At 49.2% G+C, this 17,047-nt stretch overlaps 1 protein-coding gene across 2 annotated transcripts; it reads right to left on the bottom strand.

The window, feature by feature from the left end:
- Nucleotides 1-89: 89 nt before the first annotated feature.
- Nucleotides 90-16,812, bottom strand: LOC140719857 (uncharacterized). 2 transcript variants are annotated; one of them, XM_073034782.1, is made up of 7 exons: nt 16,704-16,812; nt 13,476-13,563; nt 8,493-8,597; nt 4,255-4,563; nt 3,423-3,565; nt 3,053-3,117; nt 90-2,020 (listed from the first exon to the last, which is right to left on the bottom strand). In XM_073034782.1, the coding sequence occupies exons 1-7, from the start codon at nt 16,743-16,745 to the stop codon at nt 1,831-1,833; spliced, it is 942 nt and encodes a 313-aa protein (XP_072890883.1). In that variant the 5' UTR covers nt 16,746-16,812; the 3' UTR covers nt 90-1,830. The 2 variants fall into 2 exon arrangements, with proteins under 2 accessions (XP_072890883.1, XP_072890884.1); XM_073034783.1 differs by lacking the exons at nt 90-2,020; nt 3,423-3,565 and having other exon boundaries at nt 2,820-3,117.
- Nucleotides 16,813-17,047: the final 235 nt, after the last annotated feature.

Genomic DNA, 17,047 nt, shown 5'->3' with positions numbered 1-17,047 from the left:
GATTACCTCTTTTATTTCCATCTTTTACAGTTTCAAAATAACAAAAACAGGGAAAAGGGCCCTAAGTAAAAGTTTGGGCACCCTGCATGGTCATTACTTAGTAACACCCACTTTGGCAAGTATCACATCTTGTAAACGCTTTCTGTAACCAGCTAAGAGTCTTTCAATTCTTGTTTGGGGTAATTTTCACCCATTCTTCCTTGCAAAGGGCTTCTAGTTCTGCGAGATTCTTTGCCCGTCTTTCATGCACTGCTCTTCTGAGGTCTATCTACAGTTATTCGATAATGTTTAGGTCGGGGGATAGTGCGAGTCATGGCAAAACATTCCGCTTGCGCCTCTTGAAGTAGTCCGTTGTGGACTTCCAGTTTAGGATGTGTTTCAGATGATTATCCTGTTGTAGAAGCCGTCCTCGTTTCATCTTCAGCATTTTTACAGACTGTGTGATGGTTGCTTCCAGAATTTGCTGGTATTTAATTGAATGCATTCTTCTGTCTACCGGTGAAATTTTCCCATTGAATGCAAAACAAGCACGATCGATCCAACCCCGTGCTTAACAGTTGGAGAGGTGTTCTTTTCAGAAAATTCTGCAACTTTTTTTCTGCAAGCATACCTTTTGACAGCCACCGGGTAGAGGGGTGTCAATTCACAACAGAGATTGGGAGGAATTTATTTTGTCAGAGACGGGTGAAGCTGTAGAATTCGATGCTACAAGCGGCCGTGGACGAGAAGCATCTCAGTGGATCTGTCCTGGTGGGACCAACACAATCATGCAAACACGGAGAAGGTGTCACGTTCCCGACTGAACAGTGGAGGACATCCACGTGACGTCACGTCCATTCCCCGGACTGCGGCGAGCTGTCACTTTCCTTTTAAGGCTCAGACTGACAATTATTGTCCGTCAACACTGCTTTATGGACAGTCTGTCGTTGATGTCCCCGTGCTGAGCACTCAGTGCTCAACCGTAGGGGATCCATTTCGAGAACTATTCTTTGTGACAGAAATTTTAGATGCCGTCACTGTCGTCTTGTTTATTTCGAGTCTGCGTTTCAGTGTATTCCAGACCACGCTCTACACTTCCCATCACCACCATAGATCTCTCGTTACAGAAGGAATTACAACGTTAGCCATTTGAGAGGAGTTGGTCTTTCATTGGTCTGACTTGTTGCATCGCCGCCTGGTGTGGAGGCTGCAATGCACGAGGTCGCCAGAGGGGGCAGAGGGATGTGGGCTCAACCAGCTCCATCACGGGCACAACCCTCCCCAGCATCTGCAAGATGCGATCCCTCGACAAGGCGGCTTCCATCATTGAGCCCCCCCCCCCCCCACCCCGGCTACCATCGGGAAGAAACACAGGAAACTGAAAGGAAACTGAAATCTCAAGGATTCTGGTACACCTCCATCCCCTCCGGCATCATATTTTTGAATGTATGACACCGCGTCCACAGTTTTGCAGTATTTATTCTCTTTTTGCATCTTACATTAATTTTGCATTCTTGCGACGTACTGATCATGCAAAGATACAAATCTCAGGGCGGACAAGTCACAAATAGTGAGTCAGGCGGTAAACATCCTATACAGTCCTTTAATACAGGGAGCGGGAGGCCTGAGAGTGAGAGGAAGGAGAATGGGGTGAAATAGGGGGAGATGGCAGTGGAGGGGTTATGAGACAGCGCGAGTTTGGAGGAACGAGGGTAAAGAGAGAGCGAGATGCCGAATAAGATTGCCACAGGTAGAGAGAGCAGAATAGTGTAGGGGCGAGAGGCGGAGCGGATGGGTTTTCAGAGTCTGGGAGAGAGCTGGAATTGGGGTAAGAGAATGATGCCGCTTGATTTAACTCGGCTCCACGGCATTTTGACAGAGATCCCGGATCTTTTCAGGAATATCCGGGCACAAAGGTGCGGGCTTCTCACAAATGAAACGGTGCTGATCATTTTTGCAACTGCCAAGCCAGCGAGATTTACATTCACTGCATTCGAACTTTCCAGATTTCTCCTCGTACAGGATGTTAGAGGCCGCTTCCCTGTCAAGGAAGGGTAAAGAGTTTCAAAAGGGACAACACAAATCCAGCAGACAGTCCTGTGTCATTTCCCAAAATACTCCCACTGACCCTCTCTCTCCCCACATACCTGCTCCAGTTTCCAAAATACTCTCACTGACCCTGTGGCAGTCCCCGAATAATCCCTTGCCCAACGCTCTACCCACAGAGCTGTGTCAAAATTACCCCAAAATAACCCCACGTTCACATCTTCTTCCCTCAGTACCCTGTCACTCCTGAAGTTGCTCCCAGAGCCGCAGCCGCTCCCCACGGAACGGTGTCAGTCCCCACACTTATCCAGCTGCGCCACTCTCCCCACTGCCCTGTCGCATTCCCAAAATACTCCCACTGACCCTCTCTCTATCTCCCGAGGCCGCGTGTGTCCCCAAAATTCTTACACTTCCCACTCTCACCCATCAGCTGCGTGCCAGTCCCCACTATAATCCCACTGTCCAACCTTCTTCCTACAGACCTGCGTCAATCACCAAAACACTCTCACTTCCCATTCTCTTCCCACAGTCCATGTCAGCCCACAGATCAAACCAACTTTCCGCGCTCTACCAAGGGCCCGGGTCGGTCACAAACTAATCGCATTGCCTAATCTCACCCCACAGACCCGTGTCAGTCCAAAATTAATCGCAGTAGCCCACTCTCTGTCCAGAGTGTCCCTCCCCCAATAGTCCCACCGAAGCGTTTTCTCCCCACAGACTTATGTCAGTCACCTAAATACTCCCCTTTTCCACTTTCCTCGCAAAGACTGCGTCAGTCAACAAATTAATCGCACTACCCAATCTCTCCTCCAGGGATACCAGGCCACAGCATACTCCTACTGCCTTACTCTCTCCTCGACACCTGATACTATCCCCTAAATATCCCCAGTGACCCACCACTCACGACCGAATAGTAGCAGCCCCAAGAAGCTCCTGTACCCCACTTCCCCCACAGACATGTGTCAGTCACCAAACTAATCCCACTGCCCAGTCTCTCTCCAAAAACATGCATTACCCCAAATCTCACCCCGCTTTGCATGTTCCAATCCAGTATGAACGGTCTTGGCCGCGGACACGTTCGTTCACAAAATTCTGTCAAATTAAATTGCTCTCATTAATGATTGAAATCGAGCACAATTTAAGGAGCGTCACTCTGTGCTTGACCCGGTGAGTGTGTGATGGGACGGTATGGAGGGAGATACGCTTTGTGTATATCCACGGGAGTGTGTGATGGGACGGTGTGGAGGGAGCTTCACTCTGTTCCTGACCCTCGCAGTATATGATTGGACGGTGTGGAAGGAGTTTCACTCTGTGTCTACAATAGAAGTGTGTGATGGGACGGTGAGGAGGGAGCTTCACTCTAGTGTGAATAAATCTTCTGTCCATCTGACACATACCTCTTCCTCGTTTGTATTTATTTCAAGAAGCTTTGAATTAGAGATAGAACAAAGTTGCTTCGCCCCCTCGTAAGAACTTTCATACGTGGATATGAAATAACACAGGCCTCGATTTCTGATCCAGTCCTGGGAACACGCTTTATCTGGAAATCAGGAACAAGGAACAGTAACTCTCCCTCCGTATACGTCCACTGCTATTTAGATACAGAAAGAGGATCACTTCACATCGTCACATCACAGTGCCTCGTGTTCAGAACCAGAGTAATCTCCCTCCACACCATCCCTTGACACTCTCAGGTGGTCAGACACAGTGCAAAATTTACTGCACACCGTCCTATCAGACACGCCGTTGTCAGACACAGAGTGCAATACCCCCGTCACAGTCCCATCACACGCTCCCGCGTTCACACAGAGGAAAGCACACTGCACCCTCTCCCATCTCAGACTCCCGGGTCACATAGACTGAAGCTCCCTCCACACCGTGTCAGACACAGACCGAATCTCTACCCACACCGTCAAGTCACACATACTTGGGGTCAGAGAGAAAGCGCAGCTTCTATCAGAAACACCCGGTGTCAAACGCAGAGTGACGCTCCCTCTGCAGCAATGCCTAACACTGAGAGAAGTTGCCTCTGTAGCGCTGTATCATGCACTCCCAGGAACAGACACTAGGCGCCGCTCTCTCCACACCGTCTGATCACACACTCTCGGGGTAGGTCGTTCCACCCTCACCGTCCCATCATACACACACGGCGTCACTGCAAGCACACCTTCCCATTGCACATTCCCGAGATCAGCCATATATTGTAGATTGTGGCTGATGTTATCACACCTTTTCTGCTGGTTAGCAGTTGGCAGATTTGAGCTTTGGTTTCGTTGAGAGTTTTACACTTCAGTTCGAGGTGATTCAAGTTGTGTTCGATGATGGAGACGTTGTTGTTTTGGACGGAAATGTTCTTTAGACAGGTGATCTGAGAGATATCAAAGCGGGAATTCTCAGATGTTATGGATTCAAGGGTTGAGTTGGGCTCGTGGATTTGCAGTCGACATTGGCGCTGGGTCCTGTTCATCTCCTGATGTTGCTCCCAAAGTCTCTGGTACTTTTGATCGGAGGCGAGCAGAGACTGACGGATCTGTAACACTGAGAGAAATGGTGAAGTGTGTCTCTGTGTCACGGTGATTCCCGAGTCGGTCAACAGTGAGGGGAGTGTCGGTATCACGTTGAGGGGTGTGTCCATGTCGTTGTCAAGGACGTGTCGATGTTACGCTGAGGACCGTGTCAATGTCATGGAGAGGCGTGTGTCCGTGTCATGGAGAGGCGTGTGTCCTTGTCATGGAGAGGAGCGTGTCAGTATCACGGTAAAGGCTGTTTCCGTGTTCCTGTGAGGGGTGTGTCAGTGTCATGGTGAGAGGTGTCTCTCGTCACTCTGATGTGATGGTGAAGGACATGTTGGTGTCACGGTGAAGTAGGTGTCAGTGTCACGGTAAAGGCTGTTTCCGTGTTCCTGTGAGGGATGTGTCAGTGTCATGGTGAGAGGTGACTCTCGTCACGCTGATGTGATGGTGAAGGACATGTTGGTGTCACGGTGAAGTAGGTGTAAGTGTCACGCTGCGAGGTGTGTCGGTGCCTGAAGCGTTTTTGCAGGAGCCGACGTCTAGATCTCTGTATCAGCTGGATTATTAATGACCCGCAGCACCCCGGGTTTGTCCTGCACTCTCACACTGGATCTCTCACATAACGGCCGCCCCGGTTAAATCTATTTACTCTTTGTTAGCCATCGCAAATTGCCTAAACATAGAGCATAGAACAGCACATTACAGGCCCTTCGGGTCAAAACTTTGTGCCGACCCTCAAACCCTGCCTCCCATATAACCCCCCACCACCTTAAATTCCTCCATATACCAGTATGGTAATCAATCACAATGACGGAAGACTGCAAAGAAATCCCAAACGGCCCGGTCAGTTTTTAAACCTCTTGCTGGCTCTCCACAAAACAAGCGACTGCTTGTGATGACTGAAGCCCGCCGACAAGTCCCATCGGGACCCATGCACATTTTAAATCTCTTGCTGGCTCAGCACGGATCAGCTGGCAAAGTATTTACTGACTCTCCCTGCTTCATTGTGATGTTTTCACCTCCTTTGAGAAGACAACTGTCGTCACAGAACTTCGGATTCCAGTTTAAGATAATTAATTACCTCCAGCACCCAGGTATGCCCTCATCTCACTCTTACCATCCGGAAGGAGGAACAGGAGCCCGAATGCACACAGTCAGTGGTTCAGGAACAGCTTCTTCCCCTCCGCCGTCCGATTCCTAAATGGATACTGAACTACCTCGCTTTTTAATATATAGTATTTCTATTTTGCACGATTTTTAATCTATTCAATATGCGTATACTGAAATGTATTTATTTATTCGTTTGTTTATTATTATTATTATTATTATTATTATTATTATTATTATTATTATTATTATTATTATCGTCGTCGTTGTTGTTGTTGTTTTATTCTTCTATATTGATTAGAGCATTGCACGGAAAAGATATTCACGTAAGCCGAGAGAGCGGTTTGGCTTTGTTGGTAAAATAAAACATGAAATCAAATCATTGAAAAAAAATGACACAGAATCTTCAGCTGCAGAATCTTTGTGCATCGAGTCACGGAACTGCAAAGGTTAATTCCGATATATAAAGTGTAAACGAGAGCCGAGAGTAGATATTGGATCACAGGAAAATTATACTGGGGAGATAGTAATGGGGGACAGGGAGATGGCGAAGGAACTGAATATGTATTTTTTTCAGTATTTCCTGTGAAAGACGCCAGCAGTTAGGTTGAGATTCGAGATTGTCTGGATGCAGAAGTGATTGACGGTGCCAGAAATATAGAGAAGGGGCTTGAGAAACTGAGAGTTATGAAGTTAGATAGTCATTTTGAATAGATGTTCTACACCCAGTGTTCTGATGGAGGTGGCTGAAGAGATCGTGGATCATTTCTAATGCTTCTTCAAGAAGAATTGGACTCTGCCATGGTTCCGGAGGCTCGGAAATTGCATGTGTCACTCCACCCTCCCACAACGGAGAGAGGCAGAGGAAAGGAAATCGCTGGAATATTATTCTGATCTCTGTGCCTGGCAAGATATTGCAGTAGATTATTGAGTGCGTGGTTTCGGGTTGCAGGCACATGATAAGATAGGCCAAAGTCAGCATAGTTTCCATGAAGGAAAATCTCTCATGATCAATAGGTTGAAATACTCTGAAGAAATCGGGCTCTGGATAAGCAGGAAGACTCGGTGGATATTCTGTACTTGGATTTTCGGAATTCCATTGTTTGACAAGTTGCCACACTTGAGGTTTAGTAACAAGTTAAACGCCGATGTTATTACAGGAAAGGCACTAGAATGGATGGAACAGTGGCGGATTGGCAGGACGCAAAGAATGGGAATAAAGAGAGACCCTTCTAGTTGACGGCCGGTAACTATAAATGTTCCAAAGTGTCTGAGTTGGGACCGCTTCTTTGTGCATTATATGTCAATAATATGGATGAAGGAATGGATGGCTTCGCGTCCAAGTATGCGGACGACACGAAGACAGATGGAGGCGCGGGTAGTGTTGAGAAAGCGGAGAGGACAAAGATGGACCTACATAGATGAGAAGACTGGCCAAGAATTTACAGATGGAATACAATGTCTGCTGTGTCGGAAAAAAAAACGTCCATTATTTTATAAACGGAGAGCAAACTACAAAGGCGCTTGGGAATTCTCGTGTAGGGTTACCTGAAGGTGAATATGCTGATTGACACTGTGGTGAGGAAGGAAAATGAGACGGTAGCATTGATTTCGAGCGGAAGGGAGTACAAAAGCAAGGATCTCATGTAATGTTTCTTCAGATATATAACGTGTAAAAGAGAGCCGAGAGTAGATATTGGATCACTGGGAAATCATACTGCGGAGATAGTAATGTACGACAGGGAGATGGTGACGGAACGGTATAAATATTTTGCTTCTGTATTTACTGTGAAAGGCGCCAGCAGTATGCCGGAAATTCGAGACAGTCTGAGGGCAGAAGTGAGTAACGGTGCCATAAGTGTAGAGAAGGTGCTCCGGAAACTGAAAGGTCTGAAGGTAGAAAAGTCATTTCGAATAGATGTGCTACATCCAGGGTTCTGAAGGAGGTAGCTGAAGAAATGGATCAATGAAATCGTGGATCAATACTAATGCTTCTTCAAGACTAGGGGTGTTCTAAAGGGTCTGAGTTTCGACCGCATCTTCCTACATTATATGTCAATAATATGGTTGAAGGAATTGATGGTTTTGTGGCCAAGAATGCCGACGGGACGAATAGGCACAGATAGTGTTGAGAAAGCGAAGAGGACATAGGAGGACTGACATAGATGAGAAGACTGGACAAGAATTTTCAGATGGAACACTATGTCTGTTGATGCACTTTTGTAGCGGAAATAAAAGCGTAGATTATTTTCTAAGCGGAGAGATAACTACAAGGCGCTTAGTAGTCCTAGTGCAAAGTTCCCTGCAGCTGAATATGTTGGTTGAGTCTGTGGTGAGGAAGGAAAATGAGACGCTAGCGGAAGAGAGTGCAAAAGCAAGAATCTCATGTTGAGCCTTTATAAAGCCCTGGTGAGGCCTCAGGTGGAGTATTATGAGCAGCTGTGCCCCCTTATCTAAGGATGGATGTGTTGACATTAGAGATGATTCAAAGGAGAATCACCAAAATGAATTCAGGCTTGTCGAATGAAGAACATTTCTTAGCTCTTGGTCTTGGACTCACTGGAGGTCAGAAGGGTGAAGTGGGGATCTCATTGAAACCCATCGGTGACACGAGTGTTCAGTGTCCGTGGCCGTGTCGCTGTCAGGGTGCTATTGTTGTCACGTTGATTGGCGAGTCGGAGTCAGCATGAAGGGGGTGTTGGTGTGGGGTGTATCCGTGTCACGGTAATGAGCGTGTTGGTGTCAAAAGTGAGGGTTGTGTCGGCGTCACTGTGAGATTTTACGTGGTCACCTGAATCCACTCCGTTTCTTTACTGTGTGACTCCACACGGAGTCTGTTTGACTCACCATGGATCGAGAGCCCGGCAACTATCGCGACGAGGACGGACGTAACGAGGCAGAGTAGGCAGATCTTTCGGCACGGTCTATGTCTCGGCTCCTGTTCATGCGCAGCTGTGGAGAGACCATTCAGCGTGTGCGTGAATTCAGCCGTGTCCCCCAGTGGGATTCCTTTCCACCCGCCACCCGCGCTCTCTCCTTACACCACGATCACCCGTTCCCGGCTCTCTCAATCTCATCCACATTCCAGCCGGCGTCTTTGACATTCCCAAATCCTGTACTCGGCAAACACTGTCTCATGTCTGATTGATTTTTCGTAGTTGTAAATTGTTCAGACATTGGTAAATATTTGAGTAAAGATTTGAGGATAAATGTATTTTGAATACTGAGCTTTTGACTTTGAGTTGGCATGCCCACATGAGCCAGAGGAAGTGGCGCATGGGACTTATTCTCGCACGTGGTCTGAGACTAATCGTGTTCCGCACTGACCTGCCCGGGACCTCTGGTATTTTTGATGTATCGGATTGACAAGGATGAAAATGGAGCTGGGTGGGTTGTAAACTTGCAAAAGACCCAAGGTTTGGTGACTTTGTGGACTGTGTGGAAGATCGCCCAGGGATTCAGTGGGATATCGATCCGTTGTAAATGTAGCTGGGGAAAAGGCAGATCGAGTTTAAGCCGGGTAAGTGTGAGGTTTTAAGCTTTGCCAAGTCAAATGTAAAGGGGCAGAACAGAGGTGACGGCAGGAATCTTAAATGTCGACCTACAAAGGGACCTTGGGTTGACAGTGCAGGTTAGTGAGTGTTAAAAGAGTTGACTTCTGACGGGCCTTTGGCAACGTCCCTCTCATGGGAGATTCATTCACAAGTTTGCGATGCATGGGATCCACGGTGAATTAGCAATTCGGAATCAGAATCCACAGAACACAGGGCGGAGGCCGCTGGTTGGACGTCAGTGACAAGTGGAAAAACCCGGATGAAAACCGGGATAATAATCTCGGTTTACTGTGTTCAGGACATTCCGCCTGGTAGATTTGGAAATTGGTTTATTATTGTCACAGAGAGAAGGCAGAGCAAGGAGTTCAACACATAACTGACCACAGTGTTTTCCCGAGTACATTCCCTCTGGTACTAGTCATTTCAACTTTAGGTGGAAAGAAGATTCTGTCAGGTTACTCTGCCTGTGATTCTCATAATCTTAAAAACCTCTGTCCTATCTCCCCGCATCTTCCGCCGCTCCAGGGAAAACAACCCAAGTGCCGGACCTCTCGTTGTAACACACGTCATCGAATCCGGGCGGAGACCCTTTGGCCCTCTCTGGAGGCTGTCCAAAGCCCCGACATCCTTCCAATAATGTGTTGACCGGAACTCTACACAATGCGCCTGATACAGCCCAATCTGAGCATTATAATGTTGCAGCATAACCTCCTGACTTGCTGACATAACGCCACGACTAATAAAGGCAACCATGGCATTCGACATCTCAAACATCCTATCAAACTGTGTAGCCACGAGCAATGACACTGGGCCCCAAGATCTCACTCCTCTGGGCGCTGGCTTTAATAATGTGACTTCACTTCGCATTTGTCATACCAAAGAACAAAATTTTCCGTTTTTACTGGGTTAATCTGCATCTGCCCTTTCTCCAACCCACATCTGTAACTGATCCATATCCCAGTGAATATCCCAGTTTGGGCTCCTTATTTAAGAAAGGATGTGTTGACATTGAAGAGGGTTCAGAGATGATTCACTAGAATGACTCCGGGAATGAAAGGGTTAACATATGAGGAACGTTTGACCGCTCTTAGACTGTACTCATTGGAGTTTATAAGAATTAGCGGGGATCTCATAGAAACATATCGTATGCTGAAAGGCATGGACAGAGTGGATGTGGCAAAGTTGTTTCACATGGTGGGGGAGGCTAGTACGAGAGGACACGACTAGGATTGTATGGCGCCCATTCAGAACAAGGATTGCGATTTTTTTGGCCAGAGGGTGGTGAATCTCTTGAATTTGTTGCCACGGGTGGCAGTGGAGACTAAGTCATTGGGTGTATTTAAGGCAGAGATTGATTAGTATCTGAATAGTCAGGGCATCAAAGGTTATGGTGAGAAGGCGGGGGAATGGGAATAAAGGGGAGATTGGATCAGCTCATGATGAAATGGCGGAGCAGACTCGATGTGCCGAATAGCCGTCTTCTGGTCTTATGGTCTTCTGGAATATTTTCCACAACACCACCTACCTTCGGCCCATCTGCAAATCTAATAACCAACTGATCTACATTGTCTCCAGATTATTTCAATCACAGAGTGCAGAATAAAGTGTCATGCGTACGGAGGAAAAGAGGTGCAGGCGGACAATGAGGTGCACCGGCCGCGACGAGGGAGATTGTGAGCTCAAGAGCCAATTCTATCTTGCTAGGGGACGGTTCAGCAGTCTGATATCAGCCGGGCAGCAACAGCCCAGATGGTAAACTACTCTGGAGGATGATGTGAAATCCATGGAGATCTGTGGGATTCATTTGGTTATCGAGGACCGAGGGGTAGGGATGGTGGATGTAATGCGCATTGATTTTAACGACGGCTTGACTTACAGACATTACATGTCGATGGTCGTTTCCCAGAGTAGAAGCCCATCTTAATGGTATTTACCAGGGAGTCTCGGATGGGTCGGGTTATCATTGTCAACTCTATTTACCATTTGTAGCAGATTATACAAGGTGCGGTTGGTAAGCTTCAGACGGCACTAACTGTGGTGGCTTGGTAAACAGTGAATATAGTTATCTCTACAGCGGGATCTCGACTGGCTGGGGAGTTGTGCCGAGGAGGCAAAGTCAATTTAGAACAGGGAAGTGCGAGCTATCGTATTTCAGTATGACAACCCAGGGTGGCACATTGGAGAGGGCGGATTCCTGAGAAGTGTAGTAGAACAGAGGGACCCAAGATACAGGAACACCATTCCTTAAAAGTGGAGTAACAGGTAGGCAGGGACCCAGGGGAGTGTTGTAGATCAGAGGGACTCAGGGGTACAGGACCACGGTTCCCTGAAATTGGAGTCACAGGTAGACAGGGACCCTGGGGAGTGTTGTAGATCAGAAGGACCCAGGGGTACAGGGCCACGGTTCCCTGAAAGTGGAGTCACAGGTAGACAGGGACGCTGGGGAGTGTTGTGGAACAGAGGTACCCAGGGGTACAAGGATAAGGTTCCCTGGGAGTGGAGACATGGGTATACATGGACAATGGGGAGTGTTGTAGAACAGATGGACGCACAGGTACAGGGACAGGGTTCCCTGAAAGTGGAGTCACAGGTAGACAGGGACGCTGAGGAGTGTTGTGGAACAGAGGTATCCAGGGGTACAAGGATAACGTTCCCTCGGAGTGGAGACATGGGTAGACAGGGACCATGGGGAGTGTTGTGGAATAGAGGGACCCAGGAGTACAAGGATACGGTTACCTGAGAGTGGAGTAATGTGTATACAGGGACAATGGGGAGTGTTGTAGAACAGAGGGACCCACGGGTACAGGGACAGGGTTCCCTGAATGTGGAGTCACAGGTTGACAGCGACCCTGCGAAGTGTTGTAGAACAGAGGGACCCAGGGGTACAGGGACATGGTTTCCTGGTGAAGTCACAGGTAGATGGGGCGCTGGAGATTGTAAAGAAGATAGAGGAACGAGTGGTAGAGGGTGAAGGAAAGGGGACAGAGTGGAGGAGACAGACAGAGGGTGAGAGACAGGACGAGAGGAGGGAGAGGACGGAGGGAGATTGTTGAAAAACGGGAGAGGGGAGAAAGGGGAAAACAGGGAGAGAGGGGGTGTGGGTGATAAATGAATGAAGGAGAGATGGATTGGAAGAGAGATGGGATGACAGAGGGGGGGGAATCGGTGAGGGAAAGGAAGAGAGGGGGAAGAGAATGGAGAGAGTAAGAAAGGAAGGAAGAAGAAGAAGAGAGGGGAACAGATAAAGGGAGAGTGGGGAGGCAGGAAGCAGAAGGAGAGAGGGAATAGTGGGATTAGAAAAGAGAGAGAGTGGATATTAAAATGTTATCGAAATCTCCCCCTCATCACCGCCTCTCCCATTCCCGTCGCAGATAAACATTCCTTCAATGGTTCTTCTAAATCACCTGTCATCACCCAGCGATCACTCCTCAATGCCCCTTCCTCCGCACCGTCCCTCCAACGACATTCACACCACGGCCCCCTTCCCACGGCATTTTCCTCTCCCACGCCACCCTCTCCTTACATCTTTGTTAACGCTGTCCCCACAGAGTCAATGCCACGGCGATCCCTACACCCCGTCCTTCCAAAAGCAGAGCATCTACACAAACGCCGCCACACGTTCACTATGCCCCTCTCTTATATCCCGCTCTCACGAGTTCCCTCTCAATCAGGGAATCAGGGGGTCAGCTCCACGCCACCTAAACACAGCCAAAGCAACGAAGATGAAACTGACGTCCATCTGTCCGGAAATTAGGTCCAACGTCCGACACACCAGGTTCAGCTCGGCACAGTGCAATGAATGACACTCCCGGGGTCACACGCAGAGTGAATCTCCCTCCACATCGTCCCATCACACACTCCAGGGGTCAGACAGAGCGTGAATCTCCCTCCACACCGTCCCATCACACACCCCCGGGGTCAGACAGAGCGTGAAGCTCCTCCACACCGTCCCATCACACACTCCCGGGGTCAGACATAGAGTGAATCTCCCTCCACACCGTTCCATCTCACACTTTCGGGGTCAGACACAGAGTGAATCTCCCTCCACACCGTTCCTGCAAACACTCCCGGGGTCAGACACAGAGTGAATCTCCCTCCACACCGTCTCATCACACACTCCCGGGGTCAGATACAGAGTGAATCTTCTTCCACACCGTTCCAGCAAACACTCCAGGACTCAGGCAGAGAGCGAAACTCCCTCCACCTGTCCGATCAAATGCAGCCGTGATCAGACATGTAATGGAGCTCTCTCCCTTCATCTTTCTGCCCCACTCACCTCTGTAAGGAGACCGTGATTCCATCTTGGCGAACTTTGCATTCATGGAAGTATCGTTCAGTCCTCCTGTCGAGGATCCTCTGCGTCTCTGAGCTCAGCGAGGGGAAGTAACGGTTGTCAGAGGAAGCCCGTGTTGATAAAGGGATCAGAGCGACACAAACAAATACCGGATGAGCAGCTGATAAGGAGACCAGGGGGAGGAGAGAGATTGTGGATGTTGGGGAGGGTGATCGAGTGAGTCGAGGGTGGTGGGGCAATGACTAGTGAGCGTGAGGAGATAGGGGGGAGGGAGAGAGATTGGTGTTGCCAGAGAGAGAGAAGTGGCTATCAGGGGGCAGTCTGGTTAGAGAGGGTGAGAGAAGGAGGAGTGTGAGGCGTGACCTGGGAAAGTAAGAGATGGAGACGGCAAACGTGAGGATAGGGAGACTTGGAGAGGGACTGAGAGACAGAGGGTGTAAAGAGAGGGCTAGCAAACGGGGGAAAGAGAGAGTAAGAGATGGGATGCGAGGAACGGAGAGAAGAAGGGGGGCGAGAGGGAGAGCGGGAAGGGTGAAGAGGGGTTCATGGAAGGGAGGAGTGAAGGAGAGAGAATGACGATGGAGGGAGAGAGTTCTCGAATGAGCGGGAGAGAGAGGAAATAATTTGACCGAGGGGAGTGGGGAGGGAGGGGAGTAGAGAGAGAGGACAGGCACAAGGAGGTGGAATTGGAGGGAATCTCGGTGGGATTTGTGTCACTAATATAGAGAATCCATGGTGCTGGAGATTTACATCGCCCCGGCGGTTCCTGGTTTGATCATCGGACGCTTCCACTGCTCCGGCTCATCCCCACTGTCCATGAGAAACCGCGGCCCCGGGACAAACACCCAAACCCCACCGAGGTGAGTGAGGAACCCTCACCCTCCCCCCCTTCTCTTGCCGTCTCTGACTGTGTGTCTCTGTCTCTCCGTGAAGACTCACAAAACCAGGACAAGTACATCTCGGCACACGGAAAGGTGAGGGCCAGAGTGAGTTCCTCGCCTTCTCCCTCCGCAATTCCCTACACGCCTTCCGGCTCCTCTGCATCTCCCTCTCACGCTCCCCTCGCTTTACCTCCCCTCTCCCTTTCTATCTTCACTCTCTCCTCCGTGTCTCTGTCTCCCGCTTCACTACCCGCTGCGCCATGTTTATCTCTCTCTATCTCACCCTCTGTCTATTCTCCCCCCTCACCGTAACAGCTCTATCTCCTCCTTCTCTGTCTCTTTAACTCTCTGCATTCTGCCCTCACCGTAATATCACTGTAACATCTGTATCACACCCCCCCCCCACACACACACACTATCCCTGACCCAGCTATCTTTATCAGACAGTGGCAAGCCAAGGGAACTGGAACATCAGCCGGTCATTGGCTCAGGAATGGGGATGAAACCTGGGTCAAGCTCCTACGCTGACTTGGATTTGTTACCTGGTTTTCAGCACCAACGTTGCAGGGAAAGGTTGAACAAATTATGTTATTCTTTAGAGCATAGAAGGTTGAGGGGATACTTGATAGAGGTATTTAAAATTATGAGGGGGATAGAGTTGACGTGGTTAGGATTTTTCCATTGAGAGTAGCGAAGATTCAAACAAGAGGACATGAGTTGAGAGTTAGGGGGCAAAAGTTTAGGGGTAACACGTGGGGGAATTTCTTTACTCAGAGAGTGGTAGCTGTGTGGAAGGAGCTTCCAGTTGAAGTGGTAGAGGCAGGTTCGGTATTGTCATTAAAAAAAATCAATAGGTATATGGACAGGAAAGGAATGGAGGTTTATGGGCTGAGTGCAGGTCGGTAGGACTGGGTGAGAATAGGCGTTCGGCACGGACTGGAAGGACCGAGATGGCCTGTTTCCATGCTGTAATTGTCATAGGGTTAACCTCAAACTCCATGACACAAAAGCCTTCACAGAACACATCAGCTAGGTGGATGAAAATATCAATTTTACACCGGACGCGTCGAGACCAATGGACTGCCTTTTTTAGACTGTCGAGTCCTTATCAAAGGAAATGGAGATCTGGATATTGAAGTTTACAGGAAACCAACACAGACAGACCACCATACACGGTTTGACTCTGATCACCCATTAGAACATAATTGTGAGTTATCAGAACACGACATCACCGCGCCGAGTGTAAGCCCACCAATATTAGAGCTAAAGACAGGGAGCGCAGGTATTTGAGAGAAGTCTTGAAGGCGAGCGGCCACCCGGACTGGCCCTTCGTCAAGACAGCAAAAACAAAAATAAACAGCGGTGACGTCAGCCCAGCAGACAGTCGGAAGGAGCAAAGCAAACGGAAAAACAGAGTCTTGCCATCCGAAGCTGGAGCTTCAGAGAAACTCAGAAGGGTTTTCAACAACCACCCCTCCCTCTCCACACCCTCTCCCTCCAACCCACACCCTTCCCTTTCTCGCCGTCCCTATATATCTTTTTCAACCCTCTGCCTATCCCTATATCTCTGTGTCCTCTCTCTCAAACTCCTGCTAACACATGTTGACTATTCTGTTCACTCCCTCTCCAGCTCGTTCCGTCTCTCTACTCTTTCTATCCCTCTGCCTTTCCATCTCACTGCACTCCTCACTGGGCCGTCTCTGAATATCTCCCCTCTTCCTTTCTCCCCTATCCTTTCAACCCTCCTTTCTCTCTTCCCTCTCTCCCCCATTCCCACAGAATTTTAACATGACTGCTCGAACTCACCTCCCGGGGTCAGACACAGAGTGAATCTCCCTCCATACCGTCCCATCACACACTCCCGGGGTCAGACACAGAGTGAATCTCCATCTACACCGTCGCATCACACACTCCAGGGGTCAGAGACAGAGTGAATCTCCCTCCACACCGTCCCATCACAAACTCCCGGGGTCAGACAGAGCGTGAATCTCCCTCCAAACCGTCCCATCACACACTCCCGGGGTCAGACAGAGCGTGAAGCTCCTCCACACCGTCCCATCACACACTCCCGGGGTCAGACACAGAGTGAATCTCCCTCCACACCGTTCCTGCAAACACTCCCGGGGTCAGACACAGAGTGAATCTCCCTCCACACCGTCTCATCACACACTCCCGGGGTCAGATACAGAGTGAATCTTCTTCCACACCGTTCCAGCAAACACTCCAGGACTCAGGCAGAGAGCGAAACTCCCTCCACCTGTCCGATCAAATGCAGCCGTGATCAGACATGTAATGGAGCTCTCTCCCTTCATCTTTCTGCCCCACTCACCTCTGTAAGGAGACCGTGATTCCATCTTGGCGAACTTTGCATTCATGGAAGTATCGTTCAGTCCTCCTGTCGAGGATCCTCTGCGTCTCTGAGCTCAGCGAGGGGAAGTAACGGTTGTCAGAGGAAGCCCGTGTTGATAAAGGGATCAGAGCGACACAAACAAATACCGGATGAGCAGCTGATAAAGAGACCAGGGGGAGGAGAGAGATTGTGGATGTTGGGGAGGGTGATCGAGTGAGTCGAGGGTGGTGGGGCAATGACTAGTGAGCGTGAGGAGATAGGGGGGAGGGAGAGAGATTGGTGTTGCCAGAGAGAGAGAAGTGGCTATCAGGGGGCAGTCTGGT

The sequence above is a fragment of the Hemitrygon akajei genome, unplaced genomic scaffold (genome assembly GCF_048418815.1).
Source record: "Hemitrygon akajei unplaced genomic scaffold, sHemAka1.3 Scf000033, whole genome shotgun sequence".
Classification (NCBI taxonomy): Eukaryota; Metazoa; Chordata; class Chondrichthyes; order Myliobatiformes; family Dasyatidae; genus Hemitrygon; species Hemitrygon akajei.
Note: the sequence above shows the minus strand (reverse complement) of the source record. Positions and strands in the feature narration are given on the sequence as shown.